Below are 21,191 nucleotides of genomic sequence, written 5' to 3' on the forward strand. Positions count from 1 at the left end.
TCCTTCCCGGGTTCGCGCCTGCGCAGACGGCCCAGAACGATGACTTATGACCCTGCGTGGTAGCCGTAGTCCGCCGAGCGCCGGCGGCGGGGGATTGTGGGAGAAGATGGCGGCCGCCGCTCGCCCCCGGGTCGTCCGGGCCCTGCCAATGTCACGTAAGTGTCAGCAGGAACGGCGGCCCCGGGTCGGGTTTCCGAGATGCGGAGCTGAGTTTCGGGAGCGGCTCCGTGCTGCAGCGGCCGCGCTGACGCCCTGCGCACCCCGGCTCTCCTGGGCCCGGAGCGGCCTCTGTCCTGTTTCTCCTCTCCTCCTTTCCCCGGCTCGCATATTAAATTGTGCCCTTGGGAAGGGGTCTTCGCTGGGAGAACGTGAGCAACACCACGAAAAGAGAAAAATGGGGGACAAGTAAAAGGTCGAGAGGGTTGTAATTGTTTGGGGTTATAAGGAATATTTGGGGGGACGGAGGAGGAAGCTGAAAGGGCTGGAGGAAAGGATAAAGTCAATCTTCGTGGATTGACTTTATGACCTTGTGCCAACCGTTAATCGGTCTCAGCTTCGGATTCTGCGTATCACAGTGGAAGTGATAATACCACAATGGCAGGGAGTTTCTGAGAAGATTAAATGAAGAAGTATTTATAAAAAACACTTTTCTAAGTCAGGAGCATCTCTGCAAATGTAGAGCGTGTTCTGTGGAGGCGTTGGGACCTGGGGAACCAAGGGTGCTCCGGGGTGGGCTGTGGGGGAGGGAGAAGAACCAGGAGACTGGTGGAAAGAAAGGGAAGAAGAATAAGGGAATATATTAGGATTTGTCTAAGTGTAGTTTATTTTCCCTTCTGTTCTGATTGGATCTGCTATGGTGCTCAAATTGAAAAAACAGGTTGCTCCTCCACTCATTAACAGAGAGGCTAAAAAAGCAGGGAAATTGGGAATGCAGTTACACTCCATCATCATTCTTTCACCCTCTTCTCCTTTACAAGCATACCCCCCCATCAGTCTCCAAAAATTGTATTTTTTCCATAGTGTATTTTAGTCATTACAGAATGTCATTTGCTCTCAAAATTAGCCACATATCAGAATCATTCTTAGAGCTTTATAAAACTTAGAAATGGGGACTCATTGCAGGGCTATTGAATCAGAATTTTTGAGACTGGATCCTTGCACCTTAAATTTTAAAAAGCTCCGCAAGTAGTTCTGATATTCAGCCTGAGGTGAGAGTCGGGGGTACTTGGAGGATCCTTTTTAATTTTCCGTCTTGGATAGAGCACCTGCAGGCCACTGGGAAGGTGCTTGGTGCACATCCATTTATAATAGATGGTTTTGTAGCCATGACTTCTTTGCAAAGACATTTGCTGGTTCTTGTTAAACTGTTACATTGGTGTCACATAACGTAGGTTGTGAATGATAATAACTGCTGTTGATTGAGTACCTGCTCCCTGCTAACCACAGTTCTAGATATTTTCATACTTTTTTTCCTTTAACTCACTTTTTTTTTCTTAACTGACACCATAGCTCGTGCACTTAACCACTCTGCTTTATTGTAAAGTAAGCCTTTGAGTAAAGTCTGCAGAGGCAAGTCTAGTGTGTAACAATCAAAACACTATAAAACAGAACTGGGTGAAACATAAATGGTGAAATGTGGAGAGACTGAGTTACATAGGAAATCAGAAAAGGGAAAGACTAGATCCTTTAAAGTAAGGAGGGAGGTGTGAAAGACCAGTGGAGAATTACAGCACTTCCACTGATATTTCTTTTGAAGGGTTATTATCTGGAAAGTCAGAGAGGTTGGACGTTTTCCTGGCACTGGCAAGAACAAGGGGGTGAGAATGGAGGCGGGAAGTTCTTAGGAAGCAGTGAAATGGCTGTAGATCTGGAATAGTAGGAAAGGAGGTCGAGTATGTTAGATGGGATCAAATAATGGAGGCCTTTGAGAGGCAGGCAGGGTTTGGACCAGTGGTCTTCAAAGTGGGTTTTACAGGAGGAACCAATGGTGTATAAAAAATCAGTATTAGAACTTAAAGAATAAAACAGTTTTCTGTAATAACAACAATGGCTAATACATAGTTCAAGCTATAGACCAGACAACTGTTCTGAGTGCTTTAATGTGTGTTGCACATGACATTGGTACTAATGGAATATGCATGTAATTTACAAATAAATACTATAAAAACCCTAACGCAGTGTGCAAGCACATGTTTGGAGACTGTTGGTTTAAATATTACAGCAAGAAACCGGTGTAGGTTTTTGAGCAGAGGAATATAATGAATAAAGAATATTACTCTCCTAATGGTGTTCACAATAAATGGAAGTAAGTGGAGAGCCTGGAGCCAAAGAGAGTAATAACTTATATTTACTGAGGACGTATCATGTGCAAGGCACTGTGACAGGTACTTACCTATTACTGATTTTCATAACCCTCTAAAATGTAAGCTCCATGAGGCCAGGGACTTTGTCTCTTTACTATGCTGGTCACAGTTTCTAGAATAGTGCCTGGCTCGTAATTATTGAAAAAACAAATAACCATGGGAGGTCAGTGTAACTACCTTCTCAGGAGTTTTGAAGTAATAACAGGAAAGCAGCTAGTCCTCATGGGGTGCTTCGTGTGTGCTGGGCAACGTGCTGAATGCTTTACGCACATTTACTCTCTTCCTCACAACAGTCCTTGGAGTTGTTCATACCTGGACTCCAGGAATTCTTCCCATTTCATTTACTCTGTCATTTATCCTGTGCCCTGACTTCCTTACTCATCATTCTAATCATCCCCTTTCATACATTCTCGACTCCCCAGCCCTTATCCCTTTGTCATAAAAAAATCAGTGCTGATTAAACCTAGCTTTCCACGTATTTCCTGCCTGCCCCCGAGCCGTGGAGAGCTGAGCTAAGGAAAACTCCAAACTAACTGACTGTCCTTAATTTTAAATTCACGAATACGGATCTCAGGTAGACTGTCAGCAGGACATTTTCCTAGGAAATTTGCTTTCCCTTTCTCCGTGTGGTTATTTAACATTGCCAGTCTCCTACAACTTCTGACATGAGCTTCTGCCTCGTTCTTAGCGTTACAGAGACTCAAAGGAATTGGATGGGAAGAGTCTTTTCCCACCATAAAAATCTGCTGGCTGAGCTGGGGTGACTGTGATTCCCTGCTTTCCCTCTTACAGTGGGTGAGCTCCTCCGGCTCTGAGCTAAGGCCAGTTCCCTCACTTGGCGTTCCATCCCATCCTCCCTTACCTCGTCATTCCCACTTTTGAATCATCAAAATTAACCCTCTACGGGGTCGTTTCCACCAGCCTATAAATATAAATATCGCATGTAAAAAACCCCGTCCTGGTCCTCCTGTTCCTCTCGTCCCCTTTTTCTTTGTTCCTTTACCTCGTATCCCCTGAGAAGAATTTCCTATACTCCTCTTCTGTGCCCCCTGCCTCCCCCTCCCTCTTTTGTCTGCTGTAGTCAGCCATTAACTCTCCTGCTGCAGTGAAACTGGTCCAGGACGTTCACAGCCAACATTGTCTAGGTCCTGGGGCCTCTGCCCTCCTCCTGCTTCCCTTTTCAGCAGCGTCTGATCAAGGTCACTGCTCTCTCCATCAGTCACTTTCTTCATTTGGCTTCTTGGGCACCATTCTCTCTTGTTTTCTCTCTTACCTCCCTGGGCTGCTTGTCAGTCTCCTTTGCTGACTCTTTGGGCTGGTCACATCACCTCTCTGAGCCTTAGCTGCCTCATCTGTAAAGTGGCATTGAAGATAGCATTAAATGAGATAGTACCTATTAAGCGCTAAGAACGATGCCAGGTGCCTTTGTAAGTTTAGCTGTTACTTATATGTTGTTTTGTTTTTATTGTGTGTCTGATCTGTGATGTTTGTTTTCAATCTCTGGTTTCAGCAACGATTTGGTAAACAAGGCTTTTCCTCCACTTCCATACTTTTGGAAAGGGGAAAACAATGGTTTTGGGTAGAGTGCCCCTGGAAAGTCATCCCTAGAAAACAGAAACAGACTTACTTTCTGAGTTACTTGCTTACCTACTTTTGATGATTTTCAGGAGTTTTGTATTAAGTCTGAACTGCACTCTTTTAAAAAAAGTAATCTCTTACCTCTGCCTCTAATCCATGTCATCAGTTTTATTTTTCATTCATCATCAGTGTCAGAGTCTGTTCCAGGGAAGTTGTTTGCTGTTCCCTGCACTGGGCTTATTCCCACCTCTGCATTGTTAGATGTAGCACATGTTCCACGTGGAAATCGATCTTTTCTGTTAATACTCTTTCAAACCTTTCCCAACACACCTTATTCAGGATTCCGTCCTCGTGATTTTCTAACCTGTTGCTCCTTTACTTTGCGTTGTCTCCGTTCCTTTCATGTTGAAGTTTATACTCTCGTCATTTGTAACTTATTATTATTTTTCTTAACGTGATTTGTCTTTCTAGGTAAACTATATCCTATAGGGCAAGGAGTTTACTTTCTAATTTTTATACATTTCCTTATGTCCTATGGATTCTTTGTTGCAGTAATTTGTATTTATTGTTGCTGTTGGCACTTAAATGGTAACTTTTAACTTAAAAGTTGTATTTAAACTGTAATCTAAGTAAATGAAAATACTGTAGGAAAATAATGTTACATCTCTAGGAAGAGAAGCTATTTGTATTCACAGTCACTTGTATAGTAACATTTGCCATCTTTGTATGTTCTGGGGTTTTCTCGCAGGTCCTTCGATCACTGTGGTAGCCACATGTGTGTTTAGCGGCCCCCCTGGGCGCCGGCTCCATCATGCTGTCACACCTCATGGGAAGGGTGGCCGTTCCTCAGTCAGTGGGATCGTGGCCACTGTGTTTGGAGCCACAGGATACCTGGGCCGCTATGTCGTCAACCACCTCGGTGGGTAGAGTTCCCTGAATTTGGCAGCCTCCAGTGCCATTTATTATGGTAGCCTAATGAGAAGCCTTAAGCTGTGTTTCTTTTCATTTTAACGGTATTATGAATTGCTCTCCTCTTGGGTTTGTGTAATTTTGGCCTGCTGTACACTGTGAGCATGCCCGTATTTCCTGTATGGGCACTGATACAGGATAGGGGACCCTGAAAAGTTATGGCATCTCTAGGGCATCTCTGGGCAAAGTGTGTTTTCTGCTAAACATTCAAAATGCGATTCACGTATCACGCTAGAATTTAAATATTTACCAAATCACAGTCACATAGCATATCCACGCTGTGTTAACATTGATCCTTGCTTCAATCCATTCCTTTCTAGGACGCATGGGGTCACAGGTGGTCGTGCCCTACCGGTGTGAGCCATATGACACCATGCACCTTCGTCCCATGGGCGACCTGGGCCAGATTCTCTTTCTGGTAAGAGCTGGTGTTACTGATTCTGGAGTTGACAAGTGTAACTTACTAAGTTCGGTTTTTGGAGAGAGCGGAGTATAATAAAGCTGCGGTTTCCTCCCAGAGCGCACCACGGGCATACCCCGCTCACGGGTGTCCGTGTAAACGCCAGTCAGCAGCTGGCGGACTTTTCTGTAAGGGCCAGGTAGGAAGTGTCCGAGGCTCTGCAGGCCGTGGGGGCCTTGTCGTGGTCACTTAGCGCTGCCCCGCAGCCTGGAAGCAGCCGTAGGCAATATATAAACGGATGGGAGCAGCTGTGTGCTAATACAGCTTTTATTTACAAAGGTAGAACACAGGCTAGAGTTGCCTGTGGGTCACAGTTCGCCAGCCCCTGCTCTAGACCTGTGCTGCCCGGTAGCCACCAGCCACACGCGGCTGTCGGGCACTTGAAGTGAGGCTGGTCTGAACTGAGGTGTGCTGTGTCACATACACACCGCAGTTCCAAGACTTAGTGCAAAGAAAACGACATTCAGCATAGTGTTAATGAGTTTTTACATTTATTACCTATTGAAACAGTATTTTGGATATAGTGGCTTAAAGACAGTGTATTATTAAAGTGAAATTCACCTGTTTCTTTTTATTCTTTCAAACGTGGCTGAGATAAGATTCAGATTGACGTATGTGCCTCGTGTGGTGTTTCTGTGGTTCAGTGCCTCCGCGGACAGAGAGGACCGCACAGAGGGTGGTGTGTAACTTGGCTGGCTTGGCGTAGCCTTGACGTGGAATTGTCCTTCCTGAGTGTTCACTGGTGTTAGCCTAGAACCGCAGGTTCTTCCTCTGGGCAGGGGGCCTGCGGTGGGGGAGCCTTCGGGGAGTGATTGAAAAGGTGTGGGCCCTTTTGGCTGTCACCATGACCAGAGACCACAGAGGTGTATCGCATAGGGGCCGGGGTGCCGAGCGGCCTGCAGGGCGGCCCCCTTCCACGGAGGGTTCCACTGCCCCGGGGCCGCCTTCCCCACCGAGGGGCGCGCCGGGCGCCGCGCGTGGGTCTGCCCTTCCCCTGGCTGACTTCTCTGACTCTCGTCGGCCCGCTTGGGCCTGAGCTCTCCCCTGACACACTGCCCTCTTCTGAAAAATGTCTGTGAACATCCTCACCATCTCCATCGTGTTCACACGCGTTATTTGCAGTCTCTTTAATTTTGACCTATTTTTAACAGCATTTTCACTTGTTTTCTACTGAAGGTTCCCCAGCTAAGTACTATATTTATATTGGAAATCTCTTGTTTCTAGCGTGTTTTTCTTTCCCAGGCTCTTACTCCCCACAAGCTGCCTGGTGCTACAGTTAGAGGGCTTGCCTTTTCCTAGTCCTTTGTGCCTTAAGTTGTTGGCCACCTTGTCTTTTTTTTTTTTTTTTTTTCAGATTTTTAATTTTTTCGGGAGGGGGAGATAATTAGGTTTATTTTATTTGTTTGGTTTTAAAGGAGGCACTGGGGATTGACCCAGAGGCCTCGTGCGTGCTGAGCACGCGTTCTCTACTGCGCTGACGTGGTAGGCAGGTCGCTTCCCTCTGAGTGTTGTTTTCATGTCCTTAAAGTAGAAACGACTAGGTCCGGGATTATAGAGTGAAGAGTTACAAAGAAATAAGAAAGTAACTATGAATGTTCCCAATTTAATCTCAGCCTCTAAGAGACACTCCCCTTATCTTCAGTCTAACTGGTTGCTGCTGAAAAGGGAAAGTGGTTTTACCTCCCAGGCGATCCTTGGGCCTTTGGCTGTGTTTCCTCCAGGAAGGACTTCATCACTAGATTCCTTTACGGACTGTGGGGGCAGTGGGGAGGACAAAAATTGCTCTGCCCCAGGAAACTGTGTCTTTCCTAGTTCTGTCGTTTGATTACTTGAATAAAATGTGCTTTGACCTCTTTGTCTCCAGAAGCAGCAGAGAATCAGCAGGGCAACTGAGATTCAGGGTCATTCCTATCGTAACCAGGGGACCTGGTCCAGACGGTGCCACGTTGTGCCGCCAACAGCGGTTGGCCTGTTTGGAACCTTGCTGGTGGAGGGGGGGGCTGCAGACGCGCTTCGTGCCGGGTGCCCCCCTATGTTCTCCCGTGACCGGCTGCTGCTGTTGCAGGAGTGGGACGGGAGAGACAAGGATTCTATCCGCAGAGCCGTGGAGCACAGCAATGTGGTCATCAACCTTGTGGGGCGAGAATGGGAAACCAGGTACGTCTTGGACTCTCGTTTCCTCTTTGCAAAGCAGCCTTAGGCTTCAGTAGACATTGATTGGGCATGTAAAGGATTGTACTTGAGACATTTTCAGTTAGGTCCATCAATGAGTGTTGATTGAACAACCTTTTCGCACCCAGTGACCACGCTGCCCCCGCAGCCCCCTTCCAGCCGAGGATTTAGTTGGCAGCGAGTCTAGTAAGAGCGAGCAGTGTGACGTGCTGTGCGTGGAAAGCCGGTGTGGTGGTGTCGTCGTGTTTTTGGGGCCACCGTTGTGGCCCTGTGCTTGGGTGTGTCGGGCTGGGATGGGTTACGGAGCAGGGTTTTGCCTGTTCTCCTGACCAGCAAGCTGAACATTGCCTTTCCTCATGTGGACAGTGTCCTAGATCTGTTCACATTGTTAATCAAAGATGGCGTGAGGACCGATCTGAGCGGTTCTTTTTACTCCTTGTGAGGGTCATTTATCAACAAATGATGCTTTAATCCTGTGGTTCCACAGCCCTGTGTTCACGCCTCTTTCTGAGGTTTTAGGGAAGTTTGACTTAGATTTATTCAGCTGTGTCTGCCGCATCCCACACTTTTAAGTTCTTTGATGACTTGGAGAGTCTAATTCAACTTCATATCCCCCGTGACGACTACCACGGTGCTTTGCACAGAGCAGGCATTTAGCTTGTGATGTTGGAGTAAATTGGTGACTGAGGTATTTCTTAGTTTCCTTTTTTCCTCCGAGGGAAACGAAGGCCCGGGGTAAGAGGTGATTCCCCTTCCCACGCCCAACACTTCCCCGTCCCCACCCAGCCAGTGCAGCCAGAGGTTTTTACAGGTCCTCGGCCTTGAGGGCAGAGACCAGTATACATGCTGATCTGTAACTTGGAGTAAGCCTTAAATTATATATGGTGATGACAGTGAGCAGAGCCTGTAAAGTTTTTAAAAAACCTATTGGTTGTGACTTTGGGTTAAATAATTGCTATTTAGAAGTAATATTTGTGAATTCCAGCAATGGTGCGAAAAGCAGCTTATCACAAAAAGCTTTGAAATCCCGAGTCAGGTGTTCTGAACTGATACCTGTTTTTTCTTCCAGAAACTTTGATTTTGAGGATGTTTTTGTGAAGATTCCCCAAGCAATTGCTCAGGTGTCCAAGGAAGCTGGAGTTGAAAGGCTGATTCACGTGTCGCACCTGAACGCTGATATCAAAAGCCCTTCGAGGTATCTGAGGTCCAAGGTAAGTAGCATGGAGGTCCGGCGGCTCACAGAGCTGGCGTTTCTTGGCCCCTTTGAAATGTGAGCTAAAAGATTTCTCATTGACATTTCCAGAATTAAAGGGGACTCTAATTCTCCACATCCAGAATGTGATGTGTGTGTGTGTGGTGACGGGAATTCATCGTGACACCAATTTGTGATTTTTATGCACTGCTTTTCCCCCAGCTCTGAAGGCCGCAGGGGCGTGCAGCTTAACGGGGAGGCTCATGGGCTCCTTCCGGGCCTGGGATTGCACTGGTGGGCGGGGTAAAGGGCCGAGGGACAGGCGGTCTGCCGCACGGGTGAGGGAGTGATGGAAAGGTTGGGCCGCAGAGTCTCCTTTGAGGCAGGGGCTTAGGCGGGGCGGTGGGCAGGAAGGCAGAGCAGAGGAGCAGAGAGCACAGGCTGGAGCACAGGGGGCGTCTCTGGCCGTCTTCACTTAGGGTTCCGAAGCCGGCCACTGTGGGCAGTTCTGGTCTGCGGCCTGGCCAAGCTGAGAGTGGCAGAAGTGGGGTGAAGGTGAGGTCACCAGAGTTGACAAGCTCAAGAAACTGAGGTCCGTGTCCCCTGGGGCACTGATGTCACCCAGAGCGGGGGCACAGGAGCGGGAAGGCTGACCCGGTTGCTGATACCTGCACTGACCGAGAGGCCCTGTCTCGGGAGGGAGCGGAGGATGACGGGGAGGGTGTTGCAGCAGTTAGATGAGGGAGAGGCTGGCCCATCCCTGGCTCCTCTGGCTGGGGGTGCCAGCTGCCACCTCCGTGCCTTAGCCGGCCCCCATGCCCTCCTTCCCCGGGCAGGCTGCTATATGTGGACTCCAGCCAGGGAACCTGGGACTGGAAGGGAAGAGGGAGGCTGGGAGAGTTCTGCTGATCTTCCTCCTTTCTTCTTCTGCAGAAGCTCCCCTAGAGTAAATGTGGGAAGACACCGGCAGGAGCTGTAAGACGCAGGGCATTTTTCTGTGTTATTTTCTTTTTAAATTCTGTGGACACTAGTCCCCCCACCTTACTGCAGGGGCACCTTCCGGGACCCCCAGTGGATGCCTGAAGCCGAGGGAGTACCAGATCCTGTATATGCTGTGTGTTCCCCAGACGTGCGCACCTGTGATAAGGTTTAGTTTACAAGTTACATAGTAAGAGATTAACAGCAACGCTAGTAAAGTAGAAGTTGTAGTGACAGACTGTAATGCAGTCGTGTGAACTTGGCCCTTCGCTCGCTCTCTCCCCCTCCCTCAAGATAACCTGTTGTTCTGTGCTCACCCATCTTGTGATGTCAGGATGCAAGGCCTGAGATTTCACGGTGCCACTCAGAACAGCACGCAGCTTAAAACTTAAGAACTGTTCATTTCTGGAATTTTTCGTGGAATGGTTTTGGACTGCAGGTGGCTGAACCTGCGGGAAGTGAACCCGCGTATGCGGGGGCCGACGGTAACGGTTATGAGTTACCCTAACCTGGAGGAAGACAGGGCCTCTCAAGTTCAGGTTGGGTCCCGACAGGGGAAGGAATGGCCACTTCGTTCCCTCCTCTCAGACTCTGCTGTTTTGGTTGTTTGCTCAGGCTGTTGGGGAGAAGGAAGTGAGAGCTGCCTTTCCAGAAGCCACCATCATAAAGCCATCGGACGCCTTTGGAAGAGAGGATAGATTCCTCAATTATTTTGCAAGTAGGTCTTCTTAGTGGGTGAAGGGGGTGCTGGTTAACCAGGCTGAAGGGAAGCATGAGCTCGCAGTGTTCTCTGACTTGATAGACTGGGGTTATATTCTTTTTCTCCTCCAGTTGCCTTTTTTCTCCCCAAAGGTTACACCGGCCCAGTCACCTTGGTCCTTCTCCGGGTCTTTGTCACTCAATATCAAAAGAAGCAGCTTGGGTGCCTGGGAAGAGCCTGGCCTTGGGGCTTAGGGACTGTAACTGGGACTGACTAGGTCTGGGACTGGCAAGTCCACGAGCGCCCTTACCTGTGGAAAGACTGTCGTTTCCCCACTGAACGGTCTTGGCACCTCGTCAAAAATTACTTGAGCAGATACGCAGGGGTTTTCCTCTCAGCTTCGTGCCGTCGGCCTCTGTCTGCCTTTGTGCTGCTGTTCTGATCACTGCACACTGATTTCTGTAGCTTTGTAGGAAGTTTTGACATCAGAGAGTCTGGCACCTCCAACTCTTCTTTTTCAAGATTGTTTTGGCCACTTGGGGCCTCAAAATTCCATAGGCATTTTAGAAAGGAGTTTCCTATCTTTCTGCAAAAGCCACCGTTGGGGTCTTGATGGGGATCGCGTTAATCTGTAGATTGCTCTCGGGAGTGTTGACGTCTTAGCAGTGCTAAGTATTCCAGTCCATGAACACAGGGTGTCTTTCTGTTTTTGTGTGCGTCTTTTAAATTTTCTTTCAGCAATGCTTTGTAGTTTTCTGTGTGCAAGTCTTTAGCCAGTTTGGTTAAGTTTTTCCTAAGTATTTTATTGTCTTTTTTTTTTACCTTTATGTTTAGGCCACTTGGAATTTTGTTTTGGTTTATGGTGAGATGTGAGCCATTTCTTTCTTTTTTTGTTTTTTTCCTTCAAATAGTAGAATGTTTGTCTCAGCATCATATATTAAGTAGTACTTCTATTTTCCATGTATTTGTGGTGCTGCATTCGTCAGACACTAAATTCCCATTTTCGCTGCATCTTTTTCTGAGTTACCTGCCTTGTACTGATGACACTGATTCCTGTGCTTCTCACAACGGGTGCGGTCAGAGCCCAGTCTTGGGAGTGGCCACGCACTCCGCATTGCAGAGTAGAGGACAAGTAGCCAGGCCCTTGACCTCATGTCCTTCAGTATCTGACCCTTTTACTTTCCGTGTTTGTTGCGTGAAGAACAAATGACTGCTCCCTGTGAGACCGTCCACTCCCTCAGCCGGCTGCGCTTGTTTCATGGTTTCCGTCACACAGATTGGCAGTGCTGCCCCGGAGCTGGGTCCTGTGGCAGCTTGGACCCTCTAAGAACGGTTCTCTTTCTTCTGCCAGATATTCGCTGGTTTGGCGGCGTCCCTCTCATCGCCCTGGGCAAGAAGACAGTGAAACAGCCCGTCTATGTAAGTGCCCGGGTAAACGAGCTTTCCCTGAATTCAGGACTCAGGCGTCCGTGTTCTGGTTTTGTCCTAATCCTGTAATCCGTCCTTCCGTCTTTGCCAGCTTGCTGCCACCAGTTGCCGCTCAGGTGACCTGAGAGGTAGCCGTATTCTCTGTGTCTCCACTTAATCATTCATTTCAGAGAAGCGTACTGAGCCCTTAGTGCGCCAGGCGCGCCGCACGTCACTGGGGGCGTGCAGATGCTGACGGCGCAGGCCCAGATTGCCGTCCTCGGGCTGGTCTGGGTCAGAGGCAGGTCCGCAAAGCAGTGGTCACGCAGCAGCCTGATCAGTGCTGTGACAGGGAGAGAGTTTCACATAATTATGTCAGAGGACGCTTGCTCCAGACTTGAGGGTCAGGGAAGGCCTCCCAGAGGAATGACATCTAAGGTGAGACCCCAAAGATGACTAATAGCAAGTCGGATGCGGGGGGCTGGGGCAGAGTGCCCCACACGGTGGGGAGCAGTGTGCACAGGGCCCTGAGGTGAGGCAGCGTGTTGGATTCCACGTGGTGCTGAACCAGGGTTTCTCAGCTGGGGCTCTGTTGACGTTTTGGGCCAGATAATGCTTTGTCTTAGGGGCCTTGGTGGAACATTTAGCTGTGTTCCTGGCCTCCAGCCACCAGATGGCAGTAGCCCCCCATCCCCCCAGCTGGGACCATTAAAAATGTCTCCAGGCATTTGCCAGTATCCCCTGGGGACCAAAATCCCCGGCGACCAGTGAAAACCATGGGGACTAAAATCACGTGACGATTATTTTTAAAAGTCAGCATGGTAAAATGTTGGCAGCCCCACACCGTTCAGCCTGGCTGTGCTGGTGCAGTGACGGAGCGAGGGCAGGAGTGAGGGGTGAGGCTGGAGAGCGGGAGAGGCAGGTCAGAGAAGTCTTGGCACCACCTGACGATGAGCTGATGGAGATGTTCTGACGAGAGAAAACATTCAGGCAGTCCTCCCAGCGAGGAGGTGCTTTGAGCTCTTGAGGAGCGGGTTCTTTCAGGAGCTTTCTGAAAAGAGACGATGCCATCATTTTAATTTTGTTGTTCTTTTTGCTGTGATTGATGTAGCCTGCCTGCTTCCCTCCTTCCCTCCCTCCCTCCCTTCCCCTCTTCCTTTCTTCCTCACTTTGTCTCTTCCTCTCCCCGTCTCTCTGTTTCCCTCTTCACTCAGACGTGTGTTATAACTTCTCACAGGTTGTGGACGTGGCTAAAGGGATCATTAACGCAATTAAGGACCCGGATGCCAGAGGGAAATCTTTCGCCTTTGTCGGGTAGGTGGCTGGAGTTTGACTGTGAAGTTGTGCTGCCTGTTAAAAGAGCCATGATGGTTTACGGCAAAGTGCTTTCTAAACGCATCGCTAACCGGTTTGTGCGTTGCATTTCTCAGTCTCTGTCTTTGATGGTATTTGTTCCAGAAGCCTTATTCTCAGCCCTGAGGCCAGCACATCTAGAAGAGCTGTCCAGGGGCCACCCTGTCAGGAGTGCCTGAGCGCTTTGATTAGGTCAGAGTGGGAGGGAACCTGGCCGTCTGCTTGAGTGAATGATTCCTCTGGCTCCAGAGCCTGAGAAGTGCTGCCCTGGGCTGTTGCACACGCGTAGTCCAGGGACCCCCAGGGAGGGCTTTGTCAGACTCCAGTGGTGTTTTCAGTATGCAGAAGGATACTGCTGTGAATTCTGAAACACTTACAGGGAGTGAGCACAGTTGCAAAAATCAAACTAATTTGGATAGAGCATCGTTGCGCCCCAGAAGAGTGGAAATGGCTGGTTTAGGGTACAATTTCCTGTGCTTTGTAGGACTGACCATTTGCAGTATGTTATCCTTGTTGCAATTCGCTGTCAGGAGAAATGGGGTGCAGTTAAGCTGTGTGAATTACCTGAATTATTCAGTCATGTCGCAGCTAGGTCTCGGACCTTTTTACTGAATTAATTAAAACTAAAAAGCTAAGACTCAGTCTGCCACGTTGAAAAGTACCAAATTCACCTGCTGACTGGCCCAGAATCCTATTTGCTTCTAAAGAAAAGACGCTCCTTTCTCTAAGCCAGGAGATGTGGTGTGTCTTCCCGGCACCGTGGGGTCCTGTGTATGTACGTTTCACTGTCACTACAAATTTAGTCAATTTTTTTTTCAGTGCCAAAATCTCTGTATTGGGTTTCCACGTCAGCCGGCCGCGGTAAGGTGCCTGTCTCTCTGAGTTCAGTTTCAGCACGTCAGCGTGCAGGCGGCTGTATACTGTGGGACAGTTACTCGCAGAAAAGCGTGTTGGGCACAGGTTCCGTGGCACACCGGGCTCAGAAGACATCAGCCAGGAGGTACTCGGACCTGGACGCCAAGCGGCAGGGGAGCAGAAGTGGCTTTACCAGCCTGGCTCACTCTCAGGGGGGACGGCTCTGGGACGAGTTAGCCGTCGTCCTCTTCCCCTCTGCGCCGCTGTTCCGGACTCTGCCGGGCTGCAGGGAGTCATCCTCGTCCCGTTGGCGACGGGAGCAGTGAGATAAACGTGGCAGCTTAGGCGTTTTTCCGCATGAAACTGTAAGGCTGTACCCACGTCTCTCTCTGTCGCTTCAGCCCCAGGGGAGACTTTATTTCTCTGAGGCCGCGACAGAGACACGACCTTAGTCTTGCTCCTTGCTCTTTCATAGTTATTAACTGACGTTGCTCCGTTGTGTCAGTCGCCCACTAAATACACACACACACAACACTGACAACCAGTGAACTAGTCCAGCAGGGTCGCGGGGCACAAGGTCAATACAGAAAACTCAGTCCCCGTATATTAGCAAATGAGCAGTCTGAAAATAAAATTAAGAAAATTATTTTATTCACAGTAGCATCAAAGAGAATAAAATATTTAGGTATAAATTTAACAAAATGTGTGAGATTTGTGTGCTGAAAGCCCTGAAACATTGCAGAGGAAGGTGAAGGAAGACCTACACAAATGGAAGGGCATTTCACGTTCTTGGATTGGAAGAGTTAATATTGTTAAAATGGCAATTTTTCCCAAATTGATCTATATATTCAACTCAATCTTGTCAAAATTCAAGCAGGCTGTTTTGCAGAAAGTGACAAATTGATTCTAAATTTAAACAGAAATTCAAGAGACCCACAATCGCCAAAAGCATTTTGACAAAGGAATAAAGTTGGAGCACTTGAGCTTCCCAACCTCAAAACTCACTCTAAAGCTAGAATTAGCGAGACAGTGAGGCACTGGAGTAAGAATAGACATAGAGGTCAGTTGAGCAGAACTGATGTTCTAGAAATCAGCCCTCATGTTTATGGACAGTTGATTTGACAGAGGCGCCATGACACTTCAATGGGGAAAGAATAGTCTTTTCGACAAATGGTCCGATCCACGTGCAGAGAGACGAATATAGATGCTTGCACCATCCATGAAAAAATTAACTCAAAACAGATCAGAGACCCCACTGTAAGAGTTAAACTGTAAAACATTTAGAAGAAACATTTAAAAATCTTCTCGACCTTGGGTTAGGCAAAGATCTTGCTGCCACGACATCAAAAGCATTCTTCAGTCAAAGGAAAAGATGGGTACGTTAGATGTCATCAAAGTTGAAAACTTTTCCATCTCAAAGACACCATTAAGAAAAGGATGAAAAGACAAGGGCATCAGCTAAAAGGCAGGCTGGGGTGGGTGAGAGTGGGGTGGGAAGATCGGGCCAGAGAAGGAGAGAGGAGGGACTCCCCAGAGGGAGGCAGGAGCGCTCCCAGGGCCGCGGGGCAGCCGCAAAGCAGAGCCGGGTCTTCTGAGTCTTCCGTTTGACATTCCTGATCAGAAGCAGAAGTGAAGCCACGTAGCCCAGGGCTGTGTTCTCTGCAGTGCTGTCTTGCTGAGGGTTCAGTCACAGAGAAGGCAGAGACTGGGACTAGCCAGAGCAGGGGTCTTGCTTTGCTAGGATAGTGGGGAGGGGAACAGGGGGACAAGGTTTTGCTGAGGAACTTTGCAAACCATGAATCTCCAGCCTTCGGTGTCCCTTTCTCTGAGAGCGGGGGCACTTGGACCCGTCTGTGAGTCACGGTTAATGGAACACAAAGTGCTTTCCAACAGCGGAGGCGCAAGTGTACCACAGACTTAGTTACCTGTGAACCCAGCATTGCCGGTCACCGGCAAGGTCGCCGGTGTGCTCTGTGTAGTGTGTGTTACATGCGGTGGTCCTGACACCCATCCTGCTGGAGCTCGGAGGAAGCTGCTTGAGGGCTTTGTCTGATACTTCCCCCAGCTGACTTCTGTTTGTTTGTTTCCAGTGAAAATGTCAGAATGACAAGGCTCTCACTGAATCACCTTCACTCAGCTCTCAGCAGCCGCAGGCTTTCAGAGGCAAAGGGATTAGAAATAGGTGAAATGATATAAAAAGCGTATATAAGCACTAATAAAGCTAGGTTATGCACAGAACTATTCAGATTAGTGGAATAGAACAGAACATCCAGAAACAGTCTCAAATACATGTAAGAATATATAGAGAATGTGATGAGGGTGACATTTCAAAATACGGAGGAAGGGTAGATTATTCATAAATGGTGATACGTCTTTGCCCTCTGTCAGTACAGAGGTGCGTTGCAGAATGACTGACTTTATGGATTAAAAAAAACGACTTAAAAGCATTAGGAAAAATATGTATACTTTCAACTGTATCATTAAAATATAAAAATTTCTACAAACCATTCTTCCAAGAACGGACTCCAGCAGGAAAGAGAGAAAAGAAAGAAATGTAAGTGACCAATAATACATGAAGAAAAAAACTAATCTCTAGTATTAAAGTATTGCTGGTGAAAACATTGAGGTACCTTTTTTATCTGGCAGATTGGCAAAATTTTGTTTGCTTATTTTTTATTTTAATGACTAAACTCATTTTTGGTGAGGGGGCTACTAGCATTTTCTGTAAGTTGATGTCACCTGTTTGGGAGTATTTGATAAAAGCTCCAAAATTTCAAAATAGCCTTTGAGCTAGCTCTACTTGCAGAATGTATTATAAATCCATAATTATGGGTGAGTACAAATGTTTACAGCAGGAATGGTCATGAAGCATTTTATAAAAGAAAAACTTTTATAAAATAATGCTTAGTATTTATTAAGCTTAAATATCCCAAACCTGGGAATCAGTAAAATGGTTACCATTACCTGCAGCGCAACGTGTGCGCTGTTAAGAATGCGCTGGGGTGCGCAGCGCCACAGGGAGACGGCGGGAGTTAACAGTAAATGGAGAGGACATTACAGAATGGGGTGACCTGTGCGCAGTTACAGGTGCAGAAGCAGAGCCTGTAAGGGGGTGAGAGGACTGTACATTAAATGTAGTAACTTCCTCTTTTGGGGGGACTAGGTGATTTTCCTGTGCTAATCTGCATTTCCTACGGTGCATATGTGTTTCTTTTTTTCTAAGAAAAATACTACTTTGTTAAATTAAGAACAAAAATTTGTGGGAAGCAGGTAACCTGGAGAACCATGCATTTTCTGTTTGCAGGCCCAGTCGGTATGTCCTTTTTGACCTGGTGCAGTACATTTTCGCCGTGGCTCACAGACCCTTCCTCCCGTATCCTTTGCCACACTTTGCCTATCGGTAAGTCAAGCGATGCCTTTTGTGTCTTCTGAGAGCTGGCCCCGCGCGGCATGGGTGACGTGCCTGGCCCGGGGTCGGCGGGCGCGCGTCCGATGCAGTGAAGCCTCGGAACCTGTAACCGGGAGGGGCTCCTGATGCCTCAGTATTCCTCTAGGAAGGAGCTGGGAGAGTCTGAGGGGAGGTGTGGATGTGTGTGGGTGAGGAGAACACCGTGTGCCGGAAGGCTAAATCCGCGGGTCTTCACGTTCTCCGTTAGAAACCCCCAGGGTTCGGTTGGCAGTGTCGTGCGTCCTTAACAGAAGCATGTTTGACTGTCTGGGCTTAGAGCTGGCTGACTGTGACCGACGTCACAGTTGGATCCTTTTGCTTGTCTCGGGTGGGGCGGCTGCACTTTGTTGGCTCCTCCGATGCGCTGTCCCTCCGGCGGGACCGAGGAGAGCCAGCGGCAGCAGCGCCTGTCCCTGGGCCCTCGCAGTCTGGCTTGAATGTTGAGCAAAGAGACGCCCATCACATGTGCTGTTTATTCCTTCTCCAGATGGGTGGCACGGCTCTTTGAAACCAGTCCGTTTGAGCCCTGGACGACGAGGGACAAAGTGGAGCGGGTGAGTGTGAGCACGGGCAGCAAGCCGCACAGGTGGCGAGGGGGCGTCCGGTTTGCTTGCGGCTGGGCCGGGTCATTCTCACCTGCTTGTCTGCCGTCCTGCTGTCACAGCTCGGCCCCTCCGGGCACAAACCTCCCCCCCCCCACAGCCTGTCCAGGGTCTTAGCTCAGACTTTCCCACCTTTCTTTCTCCGCTGGGCAGTGTGCAGACGTGCCTCAGCAGCTCTGTGATTCTTTTCTTTAAGGCAGACGTCTTCCCTCCGCCCATCTGTCTGGCTCCGCCCTGTTTGTCTGTGTCCCTGTTCATCAGACTCCTCAGGGGAGCTCCTGCACCTGTCGTGGCAGTTCCTTACCTCCTCCTTGCTTTAACCCGCTCCTTTCAGGCTTTTGTTTCCCTGTCTCCCCGAACATTGCTCTGTTCCAGGTCACCTGTGACCTCCATGCCGCCAAACCCAGTGGTCAGGGCTCTGACCTCCCTCACTCCATCTGTGAGCCGCGTGGGTCAGAGGGGCCCCTACTCTCCTCTTGAAACCCTGAATTTCTGTCTGTTTTCCCGCCGTCTCCACATCCTGAAGCTTCTCCTGCTCTCACTAGGTCTCCCATCCTCTGCTCCCTGATCTCAGAAATTGGAGGTCCTCGGGCTCCGCCCTCAGCCCTGTTCTGTCCTTGCTCTTTCTCTGAACAACCCTCACTTAGTCCCGCGTCAGCTCGTGACTGCAGCTCTATGTCCAGCCCTGAATTGCACCTCCTGCCCGGCCAGCTGCGGGCCTGCGTCTGCTTAGCTGTATGACAGTCACCTGAGATGTGACGTGCCCAAAGGTGGAGCTGCACACTGCTCTCTGGGCCTCTCTCCTCTCGCTCGGTGACATCACTACTCGCTGTGTGACTCAAGGCAGAAACCTGGCAATTCCCCTTGACTTCATCTTTTCCTCCTTCATCTGGAGCGAAACAGGACCATCTGGGGCTGTCTGCAGTGATGAAGAGTTCTCTAGTCTGCAGTGTTCAGAACGTAGCTGCTCGCAGCATGTGACGGGTGAACACTTGAGACGTGGCCAGTGTGACTGCAGAAATAAGATTTGAGTTTTATTAAATTGGAATTAACTTAAACCTAAATGACAGTCACCCCTTTGGCCAGTGGCTGCTGTGCCAGGCAGCACCGAGGCAGACCGCCAGCCAGTGTGACTGGGCCCCCCTCAAGCTGCGCCACGTCCTACCTCCCTCTGCCTGCCTTCGGTTCAGCCGTTTATTAGGAAAGCGTTCATAACAGCATTGAGAACGTTCTGCTTGTAGAAAGGTCGTGGAAATAATTGTTTCCGCTCTGCCTACTCGAGTCCAAGCGGTAGGTGTTTCTCTCCTCATTCTCTTGACCGGCTCCCCTGCCTCTCGCCCGCTCCGTGTGCTGGGCTCCAGGCTCCGGCTCCTCCCGTCCGTGTCTCCCACACCTGTCTTCCTCCCTGACCGTTTGTCCACTGCGTGGAGCAGAGTTTCTAGGGAGAATACAAATTACGATAAACACACTCTCCCGTCTCTACCTTTGAAAACCTAGTGGCCTCTTATCAACAAGAAGCAGCCAGATTGTCCCCCTGAATGTTATCTAAAAGCTAAATGTAGGGGAGATGCAAAAACAGTCCTTGGGGAACAGCTGTGCACAGGCAGACGTTCCCCTCCCATCGGATGGGCTGTGTCTGGAAAGCTGAGCCCGTTTCAGATGTCCTTCCTGCGTTCAGGAGAGACCTGGCGGGAGGGCTGGCGGGCAGCACCCGCCAGTGTATCTGACTGGCGTGCGTCTTAGGTTCGTCACCGAGAAGTGTGGGCGCAGCAGGATTCGGTCTGGAGACCGCTCGATGGCGCCCTGGGAGCAGACTTCCCCTCGGGGGGGGGGGCGGGGGGCGGGTGCGGGCGGGTGCTGCTCTGTATGGAGCCAGGTCCTCTTCATTTGCGCTCGGGTGAGCAGGGTCCTTGGCCTTTTGGAGCTCATTCTCCCCTCCAGACAAGGTGGGCTCGGTGTTTTAGGTCCAGAGCGAGCAGTGGTCAGCCAGGTGGAGTCTGGCTGGAGCCCACGGGGTAGCGGATCACGGCTTCATGGTCTCGATTCAGCAGTTAAAACCGAGGCCGAGAGCTGTGCTCAGAGAACGGGTGCAGGGGCGTCCCGGGGATGGGCGAGTTCTGCTCCAGCCCCGGTTCTGCAGCTGAGCCTCCAGACTCGTCCGCTCCCAGCCACACCGACTCCCGGACCCTGCGGCGGGTCCGTGCCTGCGCGCATGGACAGCGCTGGGGGGCCTGGTGCTGACACGGGGGGCCCCGGCCTTTTCCTCCACAAACGCTCCCTCTGTGGTCCACCTCTGGTGGTTCCGGGCCCTGCTGAGCCTCAGCGGCGGGCCTGGGCCAGCCTTCGTGCCCCAGTGTTTGCGAGGCTGGCGCTCCGTGTCCTTGGCCGGTGTTCAGTGCTCTCTCTGCTTCTTGTTTGTCCCAAGGTGCACACCACAGACATGACGCTGCCTCACCTGCCCGGCTTGGAGGACCTGGGCATTCAGGCCACACCCCTGGAACTCAAGGCCATCGAGGTGCTGCGGCGTCACCGCACGTACCGCTGGCTGTCTTCTGAAATGGAGGACGTGAAGCCGGCCAAGACCGTCAACGTTTAGTGGCCTCTGAGCCGCCCTTGGTTTCTGGTGTCATTTGGGTCATCCAGCTAAAGACCAGAGCATCCTGTACGTAGCGAATAAGAGCACTACGTTAAAACGTCTGACGTGAAGTTCCGTGGTGGCACTTTCTTTCCTGACTTATCAAATGAGAAATTCGGCGATTTAGGGTTTGAGCATAATTTTCTTAAATGCATATATTTAACAGTGACATATATATCATTTATTCTCTGAAACGCTGGAGGATTTGAATTTCCTTCTGTCAGGCCACTTCCTGTGAAGGTTCTGGAAGACAAGAGCCCCTCTTTAACGTCAGAATATTGTGAAGACCCCAAGTGACGTGTGATTGTCTTTACTGTGCGTTAATTGAGAAAATACACAATGTCCCATAACTTACCTGAATGTATTCACCCTTCCAGCGCTTTTACACATCTATCTTAGTGATGTCTGCACGCATTCTAAAAATCATCCACACACACACACACACACACGGTCTACAGACTACAGCGATCATTCCGGAG

At 49.5% G+C, this 21,191-nt stretch overlaps 1 protein-coding gene across 1 annotated transcript; it reads left to right on the forward strand.

Moving 5' to 3' along the window:
- Positions 1–12: 12 nt before the first annotated feature.
- NDUFA9 (NADH:ubiquinone oxidoreductase subunit A9) lies at positions 13–20,783 on the forward strand. Its single transcript, XM_010964818.3, has 11 exons — positions 13–155; positions 4,690–4,860; positions 5,231–5,328; positions 7,436–7,527; positions 8,612–8,753; positions 10,328–10,430; positions 11,764–11,831; positions 13,057–13,133; positions 17,332–17,427; positions 17,963–18,029; positions 20,503–20,783. The coding sequence occupies exons 1-11, from the start codon at positions 47–49 to the stop codon at positions 20,671–20,673; spliced, it is 1,194 nt and encodes a 397-aa protein (XP_010963120.2). The 5' UTR covers positions 13–46; the 3' UTR covers positions 20,674–20,783.
- The last annotated feature ends 408 nt before the right edge of the window (positions 20,784–21,191 follow it).

Source organism: Camelus bactrianus, chromosome 34 (assembly GCF_048773025.1).
Source record: "Camelus bactrianus isolate YW-2024 breed Bactrian camel chromosome 34, ASM4877302v1, whole genome shotgun sequence".
Classification (NCBI taxonomy): domain Eukaryota; kingdom Metazoa; phylum Chordata; class Mammalia; order Artiodactyla; family Camelidae; genus Camelus; species Camelus bactrianus.

Bases quoted from the DNA above. Each gene is read 5' to 3' on its own strand.
- NDUFA9 (XM_010964818.3), top strand. From the start codon at position 47: ATGACCCTGCGTGGTAGCCGTAGTCCGCCGAGCGCCGGCGGCGGGGGA. The intron at 8,754-10,327 runs GTAAGTAGCATG...TTGTTTGCTCAG, and splicing joins CGAGGTATCTGAGGTCCAAG to GCTGTTGGGGAGAAGGAAGT. The intron at 18,030-20,502 runs GTGAGTGTGAGC...GTTTGTCCCAAG, and splicing joins CGAGGGACAAAGTGGAGCGG to GTGCACACCACAGACATGAC.